The sequence below is a fragment of the Erythrolamprus reginae genome, chromosome 1 (assembly GCF_031021105.1).
Source record: "Erythrolamprus reginae isolate rEryReg1 chromosome 1, rEryReg1.hap1, whole genome shotgun sequence".
Classification (NCBI taxonomy): Eukaryota; Metazoa; Chordata; class Lepidosauria; order Squamata; family Dipsadidae; genus Erythrolamprus; species Erythrolamprus reginae.
In genome coordinates this window covers 160,023,878-160,039,047 of record NC_091950.1, presented here as the reverse complement: position 1 = coordinate 160,039,047, position 15,170 = coordinate 160,023,878, and the positions used below count along the sequence as shown (strand labels likewise).

Below are 15,170 nucleotides of genomic sequence, written 5' to 3'. Positions count from 1 at the left end.
AGCACAGCTAACCAAGAAATATACAATTTGGAGCATTCTATCAATAAACAATAAATATCATATGGTGGTTTTTGCTTTTGTTGCATATGTTGCTTTTTTCCATTACTTGATATCAAAATAATAAATATTCCTACATTATTATGATCCTCTTTCAAGTATTAAATCAAAAACCTTATTGTTTGGCTGCATAGTCTTAATATCTTGATTGTTTTAGAATGGTTTTGTGTTGTTGAGCTATTAAATAATATGGCTTTTAAAAATGCTTTATAAAGGCTGCTCTGATAATTTCATTATAGGGTAATAAATATTACAAGAAATAACAAAGTAACGCTTGAAAGAAACTAAAACCCACAATTATTTTTACATGCAAATATTGGTCTTGGTCTCAAATATGCCATTGTGCATTTATTGATAAATGTAGCTAATTCAGAGTTTTCGTTCAAGGCACTTTTTTATTTAGCACAGAGAGTTCAAAAACTTTCCCCTCACAATCTATTTTCTCATCTTTCCTTCACTATCCTTCATACACAAAATAAACTAGCACAATACAGGTTAGACCATAATAAAGCCGTATTCAGACAAGATGGTTCTTGCTTTTCAATTGTGACAGTACCGACGAAAGGATAGGCACATGGATTACAGATTTATTATTTTATCAGGAAACCCAAATTAATGTGAATTATATATATAATACATATTAGATATAACTCCTTACTATAAGAATTGTAATATAAATTATGATGAGCTTTTATTCTCAGGACATTAATCCTTTCAAGAAGACATCAGTGATGGTTAAGTGACAGCAAAACTACCATGATTCAGTTCCCATTATAAGCTCATTTTATATCACAAAAGGCATGATGATTTGCCATTCATTTCCAACCATTTGCATAATGTACCGGCAAAATGAAAAATAGAGAGTCTGTCCAATACTAATAAAAGAACCCCATGGATTCTGCTGAGAACCAGAAATCTATCCCTATTTATTGTCTGCCATTTGCTATGTCCCTTCACCCCATTCCACTCTGACTTGACTGAATAAGATGTGAAGGGAGTGAGCACAAAAGGAACATTTCCCCCCCCACCCCAATATGTACCAATGGTTTTCCAAGAACACGTCAAGGCCTTTGTTTTGAACTTTTACCTTGGTACGCTAGCCAAGTAAGTCACAAGTTTCCGAAGATCTTCCTGCCTTATTCTGTCATGATTGCTGCGTGCTGGAAATGTCAGGATGGGACCTCCTCGTTTATCACGGCCGCCTGTAACAAAACAAACAATTGCTTGAAAATAAATCAGGAAGCACATTACATCATGTGAGCCAAAGGAAGACGGAAATGACCGAATTGCAGCTTATTTGTAAAGATCTCCTCTCAGTTTTTACCGCTTGAGTGATTAGGGCAGTTTCCTGACTATATTGTATACTACTATTACTTCAATTGGAAGCATTAAAGGGTGTTTTGGATGTTAAAAGAAAAAGTCAGCAATAAAAATGGTAATTATTCTGTATTTTTAAACATATGGATCTTTCAAAAGTTTAAGAGTGTCCACTAACAACATTGGGCACATATAAATTTCAAACTCTTCGGATGGATGGATGGATGGATGGATGAACAATTGGGCATTTTCTTAATATATTTGATTTTAAATGATGACCGATGCTACTAAATTTGGAGGCAAATTTAGCAAAACTGAGATCGACTTTTCCCCATTGATGATTTGTGAACAATCACATAAAAACTGAATACTTTTCAAAAATACCAAGTGGTCTGGAAGTCAGAACTATTAATTATGTTCTGTTTCTGTTTAATATTTATAGATGGAGGCAAATCCCTTCCAACTTCCATACTCTGAAAACCTCTTTTGTATCTGGGTTTTTATTATAAACCTCAACCATTGAATTCTGGATAGAAGAATTCAGAATAAAATGAGTGGGTTTTATTTTGGGACTAATGAAGAGTCAAAGAAAAAAGGCACGGAAGTTTATTACTGCAGTGAGAATAAATTATATATTCAAACATCACAAAATCTGACATTATGCACAATGGAAGAAAGGTTGGTGAAAGTGATGAAACCTGCAGAGATGTCTAAATTAATTTCTCTGATTAGAGAAGACATAAAATCTACATTTATGATTGATGGGACTTTATAGACTTTTTGAATGAAACAGAAAAAGATGAACTTATGACTTGTAGTTTTGGTGATTAGAAAAAGATTGGATAACAGAAAAAGGTGAGGGTTTTTTTCTTGCAATCATAGAGTAAGAGATAACTTTATAATCACATTTGTATTTGATGCACAGGAAATTAGAGTCTTCTTTCTATTATCTTTTTTCTGCCCTTTTTTCTTTTCCTCTTGCTTTCTTTGTCCTCTTTAATTTGTATTAGTTGATGTCAGTTTTCATGTTCTCTTTAAAACATAACGTTTATCCCCCCCCCCAAAAAAAAGCAGTGATGTACCATTTATATCTAGCCATTTGGATAACAAAGCACCTTTGGACATAGTAACATTCCAAATCAAACTGAATTGTTGATAATTACATAGATATGTCCATGTGTTGGCAATCATTTTTTTTGTAATTTATGTATTTTGTCAAACAATTATAAGGTGATAATTTGTACAAATAAAACATTAGATAAGTAATGATTAAATGTAACAAAAGAAGACAATAGGACAGGAACAGTAGCCACAGTGGTGCACTTATGCACACCCCTTACAGACCTCTTAGAAAGGAGGAGAGATCAATTGTAGATAGTCTAAGGTTAGAGGTTTTGGGGTTAGGAGTAGAAACCACAGATTCAGGTAGTGCATTCCAGGCATTGATTACTCTGTTGCTCGTATTTTTTTGCAGTCAAGTTTGGAGCGGTTGACATTTAGTTTAAATTGATTTCGTGCTCGTGTGTTGTCGCGGTTGAAGGTGAAGTAGTCGTTAACAGGTAGGACATTTTGGTATATGATTTTATGAACTATAATTAAGTCGGAACGGAGACAACAGAGTTGTAAGCTGTTTAAACCAAGATTTCAAATCTGGCGGAGTAAAGTATTTTGTTGTGAGAAGAGGAATGAAGGACTCTTCTTGTGAAATATTTCTGGACTCTCTCAATTGTGTTGATGTCAGATATGCAATGTGGGTTCCATACAGGCGAGCTGTATTCTAGGATTGGTCTGGCAAATGTTTTGTAAGCTTTTGTTAGCAGTTCAAAATTACCAGAGAAGAAGCTATGAAGGATTAGGTTAACAACTCTTAAAGCCTTTTTGGCAATGTTGTTGCAGTGGGCTCTAGGACTTAGGTCATTGGATATGAGTACTCCAAGGTCTTTGACAGATTGAGGGTTATCATGTAGGAGTAATTCCCCTTTTACTTTTCCACAATTCTTTTTGAATTCCAGTCTAACTTGCAGACCTGGTATTTTCTTAAATCTCAGGCATCCAAGTACAGTACTACAAAGGCCTGAACATTCTTCATTCTGCTCAGCTTGCTGACCACATCACACTTAACCTTCTCGACTCAATAGCACAGGATAAGATTCTCCACTAAGAATAAAGGGAGTCAATTTCTGCTGTATTTTTACTTTTGTTCTTTCCTAAATTCATTTAATCTCATTTCCATATTAAACTGTGGACTTTTAAACCTATTCAAAAATATGCATTTCTGAGTGCAAAATGTAAGAACTGTAAGACCTAAAGGATTGATTGATTATTTATTTATTTATTTATTTATTATTTAGATTTGTATTTATTTATTATTTATTTATTTATTTAGATTTGTATGCCGCCCCTCTCCGCAGACTCGGGGCGGCTTACAGCAAGATACAGCAATTCATGACAAATCCAAATATAATTTAAAATATTTAAAAAGATTTAAAAAGAACCCCATTTTACTAACAAACACACACACAAACATACCATGCATAAATTGTACATGCCCGGGGGAAGTGTTTCAGTTCCCCCATGCCTGACGGCAAAGGTGGGTTTTAAGGAGTTTACGGAAGGCAGGGAGAGTAGGGGCAGTTCTAATCTCTGGGGGGAGTTGGTTCCAGAGAGTCAGGGCCACCACAGAGAAGGCTCTTCCCCTGGGGCCTGCCAACCGACATTGTTTAATTGACGGGACCCGGAGAAGGCCCACTCTGGGGACCTGATCGGTCGCTGGGATTCGTGCGGCAGAAGGCGGTCTCGGAGATATTCTGGTCCAGTGCCATGAAGGGCTTTAAAGGTCATAACCAACACTTTGAATTGTGACTGGAAATTGATCGGCAGCCAATGCAGACTGCGGAGTGATGGTGAAACATGGGCATACCTAGGTAAGCCCATGACTGCTCTCCCAGCATTCTGCACGATCTGAAGTTTCCAAACACTTTTCAAAGGTAGCTCCATGTAGAGAGCATTACAGTAGTCGAACCTCGAGGTGATGAGGGCATGATTGACTGTGAGCAATGAGTCCTGGTCCAGATAGGGCCGCAACTGGTGCACCAGGCGAACTTGGGCAAACGCCCCCCTCGCCACAGCTGAAAGATGGTTCTCTAATGTGAGCTGTGGATCGAGGAGGACGCCCAAGTTGCGGACCCTCTCCGAGGGGGTCAATAATTCCCCCTCCCAGGGTAATGGACAGACAGATGGGATTGTCCTTGGGAGGCAAAACCTACAGCCACTCCGTCTTATCCGGGTTGAGTTTGAGTCTGTTGACACCCATCCAGGCCCCAACAGCCTCCAGACACCAGCACATCACTTCCACTGCTTTGTTGACTGGACATGTATATCAATATATATCAATTCACAAAGTAATCTGGTAGATAATTCTTGAGCATTGCTAATTCTAACAACTGATTTCACTACAGTCAGCGCTCTTGTCCAGTGTTGACATGAACCCTGTAAATCAGGGTGATCTACCAAAAAAAAAAGAGATATAACTGACCAATATTAATTTGCTTAGTGCTTGCTTTCCAAACCAGTAATTTCTGTAAGTAAATTTCTGTAACAGCACGTGCAGAGTGATCCATTCAGCTCTTGGTACAGACTGACCTTCCTTAACCAGCAATTTATTTTTTACAATCTCAGAACAGAAAGAACTTCAAAATTAGTTTGAGAGATGCTTTAAAACATTTAAAGTATTCTTGGGGATGTAGCTATAGCAAGTTTGGGGTCTCCAAACTTGGCCACTTTAAGACATAGGGTCTTAAGAATTCCCAGAATTCCCCAGCCAGCAAGAGAGCCCTGATATAGCAGAATGCACAAAATATTGTCTTTCATGAAGCAACAATAGGTATTAATTTATTTTAGATCTCCAACCTTTCCAAGTAAAAAACATTTTATTTTCTGTACCAAGTGAACACTTTCCCCTAAATATTTTTTTCTACGCAAGGACAAGGGCTGGCGTGAATGTCAGCAAATGTCATTAACAAACAATTGAATTGGAATGTAAGTTGTCTGTCCCTGGGAACAGCTTCCAAATGGTGTTTCAAAATAATTGGTGTTGTTTTCTTTTTAATATATATTGCAGCGGCAACACATTGCATTTCCTTCCTCTTGGCTCTCATTTTTCTCTTATTAACAATCTCCTCCTAAATATTTCCACCAAGAAAGGTGCAGTGGTCAAAGCCAAATTCATGCAACCTACAAATATCTATGTTCTATGCCATGCAGGGCCTTAAAAAGAATCAACATGTTGAATTGTACCCAGTAGCCCACTGATAGCCAGGGAAGTTAATATATTATTAAGGTTTTATTTATAAGTACTTGTGCTGCTTCATTTAGGAGCATACAGTTTCTGAGTGGTCTTGAATCCTAGCTCTTGTTTGAACTTTGAACATGCAAAACATCTATTACAAGGTCAAAACAATTCAACTTGAATTGTTTTACACATTTCTACCTCACATTCCCCAGGCAGATGCATTACATTACACTTCACAAGCTCACTGCACATTGATGATACTGTATCTAAATAGCCCCAGCAAGCATATGTCACACGGCTGGTTAGCAATATCTGAAGGATCACAAATGTCCTACTCATGCAGGATATAACTATTATCTTGGCTATATATATTGAAAGGAGTGCTAGGAGTTACTTGGTCTGAATGTTAGCCCAGACTGAGTAACTCCTGGCACTCCTTTCAAAGTGGCTATTTGCCATTCCTGACAATAGTTATATCCTGCATGAATAGGACATTTGTGATCCTTCAGATATTGCTAAACAGCCGTGTGACATAGGCTTGCTGGGGCTATTTAGATACTGTATCATCAATGTGCAGTGAGCTTGTGAAGTGTAATATAATGTATCTGCCTGGGGAATGAGAGGTAGAAATGTGTAAAACAGTTCAAGTTGAACTGTTTTGACCTTTGTAATAGATGTTTTGCATGTTCAAAGTTCAAACAAGAGCTAAGATTCAAGACCACTCAGAAACTAAATGCAGCAGCACAAGTATTTATAAATATAGTACACCTAATGTATTAGCTTCCCTGGCTATCGATGGGCTACTGGATGCAATTCAAAATGTTGGTGGTCTTAAAGGCCATGTATGGCATAGAATATATCTATATTTGTAGGTCTGTGGTCTACCTATCAACAAAATTCAATAGAGTCCCTGCTTTGGGACCACCAATTAATCAGTGTTACCTTATGGAAACCAGGAAATGTCTCTCTTGAAGACCCAAGATTTGTGGTCTTTAAAAATCTTCCCAAAGCTGGATCTTCCTCCAGACAACAGAACATGATGGTGTATGACCCCAACATAATTGTGTTAGTATGTTGTCCCAGGTGTATTGCATTTTATTTTTTTATTGTCTACTTTTTATATTGCATTTTTTAAACCTTTGCTACCTGCCCAAAGTTGCTTAGTAATGGACAGCAATGTAAATTGAATAAATAGATGAATAAGAATTATGTTTCAGAGTCAAAGAGTAAGTCTTGAATAGTGTCACGGGCATGTGGGATTGCTCCAACCATGGCTTTTTTGTAATATCATCATTTGGTCCAGTCATATTCAGAATTCAGAAGACTCAAGCCATTTCAAGAGTACCTGGTCAAAACACAGCCAACTTGAAATGGACTTTAAGTGAAGTTACTTTGTTCAAAACTCAAAACAAAACATGTATGGAAATGTATCTAGTTTTGTTTTCATTTGGCGTCTACATCTAGACTTTGGGTTCAAGGACAACCTGTGAGAGTAAGTGTCTCGGGGACTTCCTATTCCTCTGATATCTCCAAAGCTGCTGAAAGAAACAGGTCTTCAGGGACAGTGCCAGTAGGGTAAGGTTACTCTCACTTTAGAGAAATGATCCTCACTTTAGAGAAAGGATCCTCACTTTAGAGAAATGATCCTCTAAAACAGGGCTGTCAAACTGCTGGCTTAGAGCCCAATGTGTCATGCGCTGGGCCGCTGGCCACACCCATTGCCCTGTTTAGCAAAGGAGGAAAATGGGATATGTCACATGATGCCGCTGTGATGACATGAGTTTTTATACTCCTGCTCTAAAGATTAGATTAGATTAGATTTATTGGATTTATATGCCGCCCCTTTCCCCAAACCCGGGGCGGCTTACAACAAGTAAAAACAATACATAATAACAAATCCATTACCCACCTATCCAATTACAATGTTAAGCTAAAAAATTCATAAAAAACAACCCCAGAATATTAAAAAACAAGCACACAATCAATCTAACACCAAAAAAGGCTATCACAGCAGGAAAAATGATTTTAACTTAATAATTAAATTAGATAATCAATAATGATTAAGAAGTTAAGACAAATGGTTAATAAATCGTGTGTATATATCAAAGAATAAAACAGCTGGGCTCAAAGCAACAACTCTTAATGAAGTTTGTAGACAGGTAGAGATAACTGGAGATCTAAAATACATCTAGGTTCTGTGCCTTGCAATGCCTTAAAAGTTAACACTAACATTTTGAATTGTATCTGGAAGTACAGTGGTACTGCTACTTACAAACTTAATTCATTCCATGACCAGGTTCTTAAGTAGAAAAGTTTGCAAGAAGAAGCAATTTTTCCCATAGGAATCAATGTAAAAGGAAATAATGCGTGTGATTGGGGAAACCACAGGGAGAGTGGAGGCTCTGTTTCCTCCCAGGAGATCCCTAGAGAGGCCCCACAGAGGCTTCTCCCTGCCTTTTCCAGCCTTCTTTCCTGCCAGGAGATCCCTAGAGATGCCCCACAGAGGCTTCTCCTTGCCTTTTCCAGCCCTCTTTCCTGCCAGGAGATTCCTAGAGAGGCCCCACAGAGGCTTCTCCCTGCCTTTTCTGGCCCTGTTTCCTCCCAGGAAATTCCTAGAGAGGCCCCACAGAGGCTTCTCCCCGCCTTTTCCAGCCCTGCTTCCTCCCAGAAGATTCCTAGAGAGGCCCAAGGGAGGGTTCTCCCTGCCTTTTCCGGTTACAATTTTGGGGGCTCGGGTTTATAAGTGGAAAATGGTTTTTGAGAAGAGGCAAAAAAAATCTTGAACACCCGGTTCTTATCTAGAAAAGTTCGTAAGTAGAGGCATTCTTAGGTAGAGGTACCACTGTATTGATATTCAGAGTTTGGTAAAAATATTATACAGTATGTAGGTTTCCTAGCATAGCAGTATCAGTACCCTTTAGCAAACTAAAAATGAATAAACTAAAAATGAATAAACCAAGAAAACTACTTTCTTTAAGCTTGACTACTTAGGTTTATTAAAGAAAGATCACAGATTTTACCCAGTGTGTTTGCTTTTAAATATACGGTAAATGTACCATACATGTACATTCAAATTTAGCCTACAACTTTTTTCTCAGACATTTTTGATGGAGGGAGGATGTAGCCCGTCCATTCTAAAATGTAAGCTGGCTGACACCGGGGTTATCTGGACCCAACAGCTACCACACTTCTTATCAGTTTTAGAAAGATAACAGCAAAGGACAGAAAGCAAAACCTTCTAAGAGAGACTTTGAAGAAAATCAAAAGTATGAAATCAAAGCACAGAGAAAGGAAGGCACTTGAAAGCAAGTACCTATATATATGAAAAGGAACAGAGAGTGCATGTGATTTGGGTGCAAAAAGAAAAGCAAAATTTATTTTTGAGCTCGGGCTTTTTGTACAGATATGCAGGACAGAATATAAAGACCAACACTTCAGCTGCAGATTAGGAACGATGCTCCACAGGCACCAAATAAACCATAAAGATACGTTTCCAAAAAGCCATTGGTAATTATTGCCTGTTACTGAGAGGCAGTGTAGCTGGCAAGGTTGATACTGAGCTTGTGGTGTCAAAAGCGATTGCCTTTTCATGCAGAGACAAAGAAGCAAGGCAATTGGGCAAGATCAGTCTCAAGTGTCTTCTCTATCATCTTTTCAAAAAAGGATTTTATGGTAACCTTTTCAATCTGCATAACCTCTGTCAATTCGGGCTATAATATTTTTAGGTAATGAATTACACTAGGACAGCATAAAATCTCTTTTATGAACTTACACTTCTGAACAAAAGATGCAGTATTTTGAATAATTAAGACTAAAAGAAAGTCACCTGATGCAATTTGCTTTCCACCCCCCCCCCCAAAGTCTATCACAAATACCAGAAGTAAAATTAACATTAAAAAAAATACAGAATCTTTGAACAATGGGTGCTATCTAACAAAATAAAACTCAATGGTGAAAAAAGTAAGGTTCTACATTCAGGCAAGAAAAATAAAATACACAGAAAGAGTATATGTAGTACATTGCTCAACAGTAGTAACTGTGAAAGGGATCTTGGAGTCCTAGTGGACAACCATTGAAATAAGAGCCTGCAGTGTGCAGCAGCTGCCAAAAAAGCCAACACATTTCTAGGGTGCATTAACAGAGGTATATAACCAAGCTCACACGAAGTGTTAATACCACTTTATAAGGCCTTGGTAAGGCCACACTTGGAATGCTGCATTCAGTTTTGGTCGCCACAATGCAAAAAGCATGTTGTGACTCTAGAAAGAGTACAGAGAAGAGCAACAAAAATTGGTGGAGTCTCTTGCGGAGACCTGGAATACGGCTGCTGCGGAGGCTCTTGACCGGATTGCGCCTTTGCGACCTCTCCGTGGCGCTAGACCCCGTAGAGCCCCATGGTTCAACGAGGAGCTCCGGGAGTTGAAACGCCAAAAGAGACGTCTAGAGAAGCGATGGAGGAAGAGTAGGTCTGAATCTGATCGAACACTTGTAAGAGCTTTTATTAAGACTTACAAAGTGGCGCTCAAGGCGGCAAGATGCGTGTACCATGCCGCCTTGATTGCATCAGCGGAATCCCGCCCGGCCGCTCTGTTTAGGGTGACCCGCTCCCTTCTTAACCAGGGGGGAGTTGGGGAGCCCTTGCCAAGGAGTTTAACATGATTTTCGCTGATAAAGTCGCTCAGATCCGGGCCGACCTCGACTCCAATTGTAAAACAGAGTCGACTGACAACGAGTCAGTCGAGGTGACTGGGGCACGTACTTGTCCACCTGTCTGGGAAGAGTTTGATCTGGTGACACCTGATGAAGTGGACAAGGCCATTGGAGCTGTGAGTTCCGCCACCTGTCTACTGGATCCGTGTCCCTCCTGGTTGGTCTCGGCCAGCAGGGAGGTGACACGGAGCTGGGCCCAGGAGATTACCAACGCTTCCTTGGGGAGGGGAGTTTTTCCATCACTCTATAAAGAAGCGCTTGTGCGCCCCCTCCTCAAGAAGCCCTCCCTGGACCCAGCCGTACTTAACAACTATCGTCCAGTCTCCAACCTTCCCTTTATGGGGAAGGTTGTCGAGAAGGTGGTGGCACTCCAGCTCCAGCGGTCCTTGGAAGAAGCTGATTATCTAGGTCCCCAGCAGTCGGGTTTCAGGCCCGGTTACAGCACGGAAACCGCTTTGGTCGCGTTGATGGATGATCTCTGGCGGGCCCGGGACAGGGGTTTATCCTCTGTCCTGGTGCTCCTCGACCTCTCAGCGGCTTTCGATACCATCGACCATGGTATCCTTCTGCACCGGTTGGAGGGGCTGGGGGTGGGAGGCACTGTTCTTCAGTGGTTCTCCTCCTACCACTCTGGCCGGTCGCAGTCGGTGTTAGTGGGGGGTCAGAGGTCGGCTCCGAGGTCTCTCCCTTGTGGGGTGCCTCAGGGGTCGGTCCTCTCCCCCTTGCTATTTAACATCTACATGAAACCGCTGGGTGAGATCATCCAAGGACATGGGGTGAGGTATCATCAATATGCCGATGATACCCAGCTTTACATCTCCACCCCATGCCCAGTCAACGAAGCGGTGGAAGTGATGTGCCGGTGCCTGGAGGCTGTTGGGACCTGGATGGGTGTCAACAGACTCAAGCTCAACCCGGATAAGACGGAGTGGCTGTGGATTTTGCCTCCCAAGGACAATTCCATCTGTCTGTCCATTACCCTGGGGGGGAGGAATTATTGACCCCCTCAGAGAGGGTCCGCAACTTGGGCGTCCTCCTTGATCCACAGCTCACATTAGAAAACCATCTCTCAGCTGTGGCGAGGGGGGCATTTGCCCAGGTTCGCCTGGTGCACCAGTTGCGGCCCTATCTGGACCGGGATTCATTGCTCACAGTCACTCACGCCCTCATCACCTCGAGATTCGACTACTGTAACGCTCTCTACATGGGGCTACCTTTGAAAAGTGTTCGGAAACTTCAGATCGTGCAGAATGCAGCTGCGAGAGCAGTCATGGGCTTACCTAGGTATGCCCATGTTTCACCATCACTCCGCAGTCTGCATTGGCTGCCGATCAATTTCCGGTCACAATTCAAAGTGTTGGTTATGACCTTTAAAGCCCTTCATGGCATCGGACCAGAATATCTCCGAGGCCGCCTTCTGCCGCACGAATCCCAGCGACCGATTAGCTCCCACAGAGTGGGCCTTCTCCGGGTCCCGTCAACTAAACAATGTCGGTTGGTGGGCCCCAGGGGAAGAGCCTTCTATGTGGCAGCCCCGGCTCTCTGGAACCAATTCCCCCCGGAGATTAGAACTGCCCCTACTCTCCCTGCCTTCCGTAAAGTTCTTAAAACCCACCTTTGTCGTCAGGCATGGGGGAACTGAAACACCTCCCCCGGCCACATACAATTTATGTATGGTATGTTTGTGTGTGTGCTTGTTCATATAGTGGGGTTCTTTTTAAAACTATTTTAAATACTTAAATTTATTGAATCTATTTGGATTTGTACGATTGTTTATATTTTTGTTGTGAGCCGCCCCGAGTACGCGGAAAGGGGCGGCATACAAATATAAATAATAAATAAATAAATAATAAATAAATAAATAAATCATCAGTATGCCGATGATACCCAGCTTTACATCTCCACCCCATGTCCAGTCAACGAAGAAGTGGAAGTGATGTGCCGGTGTCTGGAGGCTGTTGGGGCCTGGATGGGTGTGAACAGACTCAAACTCAACCCGGATAAGACAGAGTGGCTGTGGGTTTTGCCTCCCAAGGACAATTCCATCTGTCCGTCCATTACCCTGGGGGGGATTATTGCCCCCTCGGAGAGGGTCCGCAACTTGGGCATCCTCCTTGATCCACAGTTCACATTAGAGGACCATCTTTCAGCTGTGGCGAGGGGGGCATTTGCCCAGGTTCGCCTGGTGCACCAGTTGCGGCCCTATCTGGACCGGGATTCATTGCTCACAGTCACTCATGCCCTCATCACCTCGAGGTTCGACTACTGTAATGCTCTCTACATGGGGCTACCTTTGAAAAGTGTTCGGAAACTTCAGATCGTGCAGAACGCAGCTGCGAGAGCAGTCATGGGCTTACCTAGGTATGCCCATGTTTCACCATCACTCCGCAGTCTGCATTGGCTGCTGATCAATTTCCGGTCACAATTCAAAGTGTTGGTTATGACCTTTAAAGCCCTTCATGGCATTGGACCAGAATATCTCCGAGACCGCCTTCTGCCGCACGAATCCCAGCGACCGATTAGGTCCCACAGAGTGGGCCTTCTCCGGGTCCCGTCAACTAAACAATGTTAGGTTGGCGGGCCCCAGGGGAAGAGCCTTCTCTGCGGCGGCCCCGACTCTCTGGAACCAACTCCCCCAGAGATTAGAACTGCCCCTACTCTCCCTGCCTTCCGTAAACTCCTTAAAACCCACCTTTGCCGTCAGGCATGGGGGAACTGAAACACCTCCCCCGGGCATGTACAATTTATGCATGGTATGTTTGTGTGTGTGCTTGTTAGTAAATGGGGTTCTTTTTAAAAACTTTTTTAAATATTTTAAATTATTTGGATTTGTTACGATTGTTATATTTTGCTGTGAGCCGCCCCGAGTCCATGGAGAGGGGCGGCATACAAATCTAAATAATAAATAAATAAAATAAAGATCTGGGGACTGGAGGCTAAAACATACGAAGAATGGTTGCAGGAAGTCGGCATGGCTAGTTTAATGAAAAAGAGGACAAGAGGGGATATAATAGCAGTGTTCCAATATCTCAGGGGTTTCCACAAAGAAGAAGGAGTCAATCTATTCTCCAAAGCACCTGAGGGTAGAACAAGAAGCAATGGGTAGAAAATAAAGAAGGAGAGAAGTAATTTAAAACTAAGGAGAAATTTCCTGACAGTTAGAACAATTAACCAATGGAAAAAGCTTGCCTCCAGAAGTTGTGAATGCTCCAACTCTGGAAGTTTTTAAGATGTTGGATAACCATTTGTCTGAAGTAGTGTAGGGTTTCCTGCCTAAGCAGGGGGTTGGACTAGAAGACCTCCAAGATCCCTTCCAACTCTGTTGTTGTTGTTGTTGTTGCTGCTGCTGCTGCTGTTATTATTATCATTATTATTATTATTATTATTATTATTATTATTATTATTATTAACATGAGCATGGCTAACAATCGAGCAATACACGAACGATATGGAGATGGCAATTACATGAAACTGGCTTAGATGAAGCCTGACCGATGTCTATTAAATTTGAGCATCACTCTATTCTACTATTTTAGGTCAATAGTCAAAGTAGTCTGCATTCCTTTTACGCTGGCAATGTCTAGAAGTAAGATATTGAATAATGGATCATACATGCCAACCATATACATTCATAAAGCACATACGCAGTGACATTCATCTTTTACTTTGTAATTAATGTACAGTATTTGAACATTCAGTTCAGTATTGATTCCAAAGGCATGGAAGTACAACTTTTATGATTTGTCTATCCATCTTCTGGTAAAAAATATAGCACATCCATGTTAACATGGAAATAAAACTCATTATTTTTTGCAATTATTACATGCAGTTAGTCATTCAATTTGTACGACTGCCCTTCTCACTTAAGTAACTCTTGGCTCACAAAATTTGCCATGTATTAACATTACCTCTTGCTTTTCCATTCTCTTGCTTTTCTCCACTTCAAAATGGATAATAATTAAAGCACAAAATAGAATAGACAGTTGTAATTAAAGCATGAAAGCAAATAAATAGTTAGGCAGTAAGCAACAACCATCAGCAGAAACCCATTTGAGCAAAAGCCGGTTGAGATAAAAACCTATTTACTTGCTGCAAGGAGAATAATTAAGATGAACCTTCCCAGTTTTATTTTATCTGCAATTTCAGAACCTCGATGGAAACAGCAAATGTCCCTCTGAGGAATAAAGAAGGCTACTGCTGAAAATCTTAAAACTCAAGAAGATTGAGAGAGAAAGAATGTAATCTTTCAAATAACCTACCCACAAGTCATGTGAGTTTTATAAATCATAACCCACACTTTGATTTAGGTCTGGAAACTGCTTTCCCTTCTTACTCACACTATAATTAAAGGTGTAAGAGTTTGATAATCTTCTGTATTTGATCACCCAACAATGGGAATAATGTGTCTTTAAGACATTTTGTTTTCTGTTTAAGAATTAGCATATACTTGCTACTTAATCTTTATTATCTTGGCCCACTGGAATCCTGTGGTCTCTCTTCTGACTTGACTTTTTGACACTTTTTGACCCCTTATTTTGCAGTTATATTATTTCTAAATTTCAACCATTCAAAAACAGAGGGAAGTTTATCTTACAGATACAATGTGAGAATGTTGTGCGGTTTTCAATATGTTCTGTTATTGAACTACATCCCAATCCTTTTATTTTAATTTAGCATTGGAACCAAATAGATTTGCAGAAATTCTAATTAATTTTAGCTATATGTAGAACCATATGTCATCATGCTAAATTATCGAGAAATACAAAAGTCATTGCACAAGTCTAAAACAACTCAT

The 15,170-nt window shown here is 40.7% G+C and overlaps 1 protein-coding gene across 1 annotated transcript in view; it reads right to left on the bottom strand.

The window, feature by feature from the left end:
- LOC139168050 (kalirin-like) overlaps nucleotides 1–15,170 on the bottom strand; it is a 408,535-nt gene that overhangs the window by 63,222 nt on the left and 330,143 nt on the right. Inside the window, exon 3 of the mRNA XM_070753397.1 lies at nucleotides 1,145–1,259. Coding sequence (XP_070609498.1) covers nucleotides 1,145–1,259 — 115 coding nt within the window. The remainder of the gene's footprint in view (nucleotides 1–1,144; nucleotides 1,260–15,170) is intronic.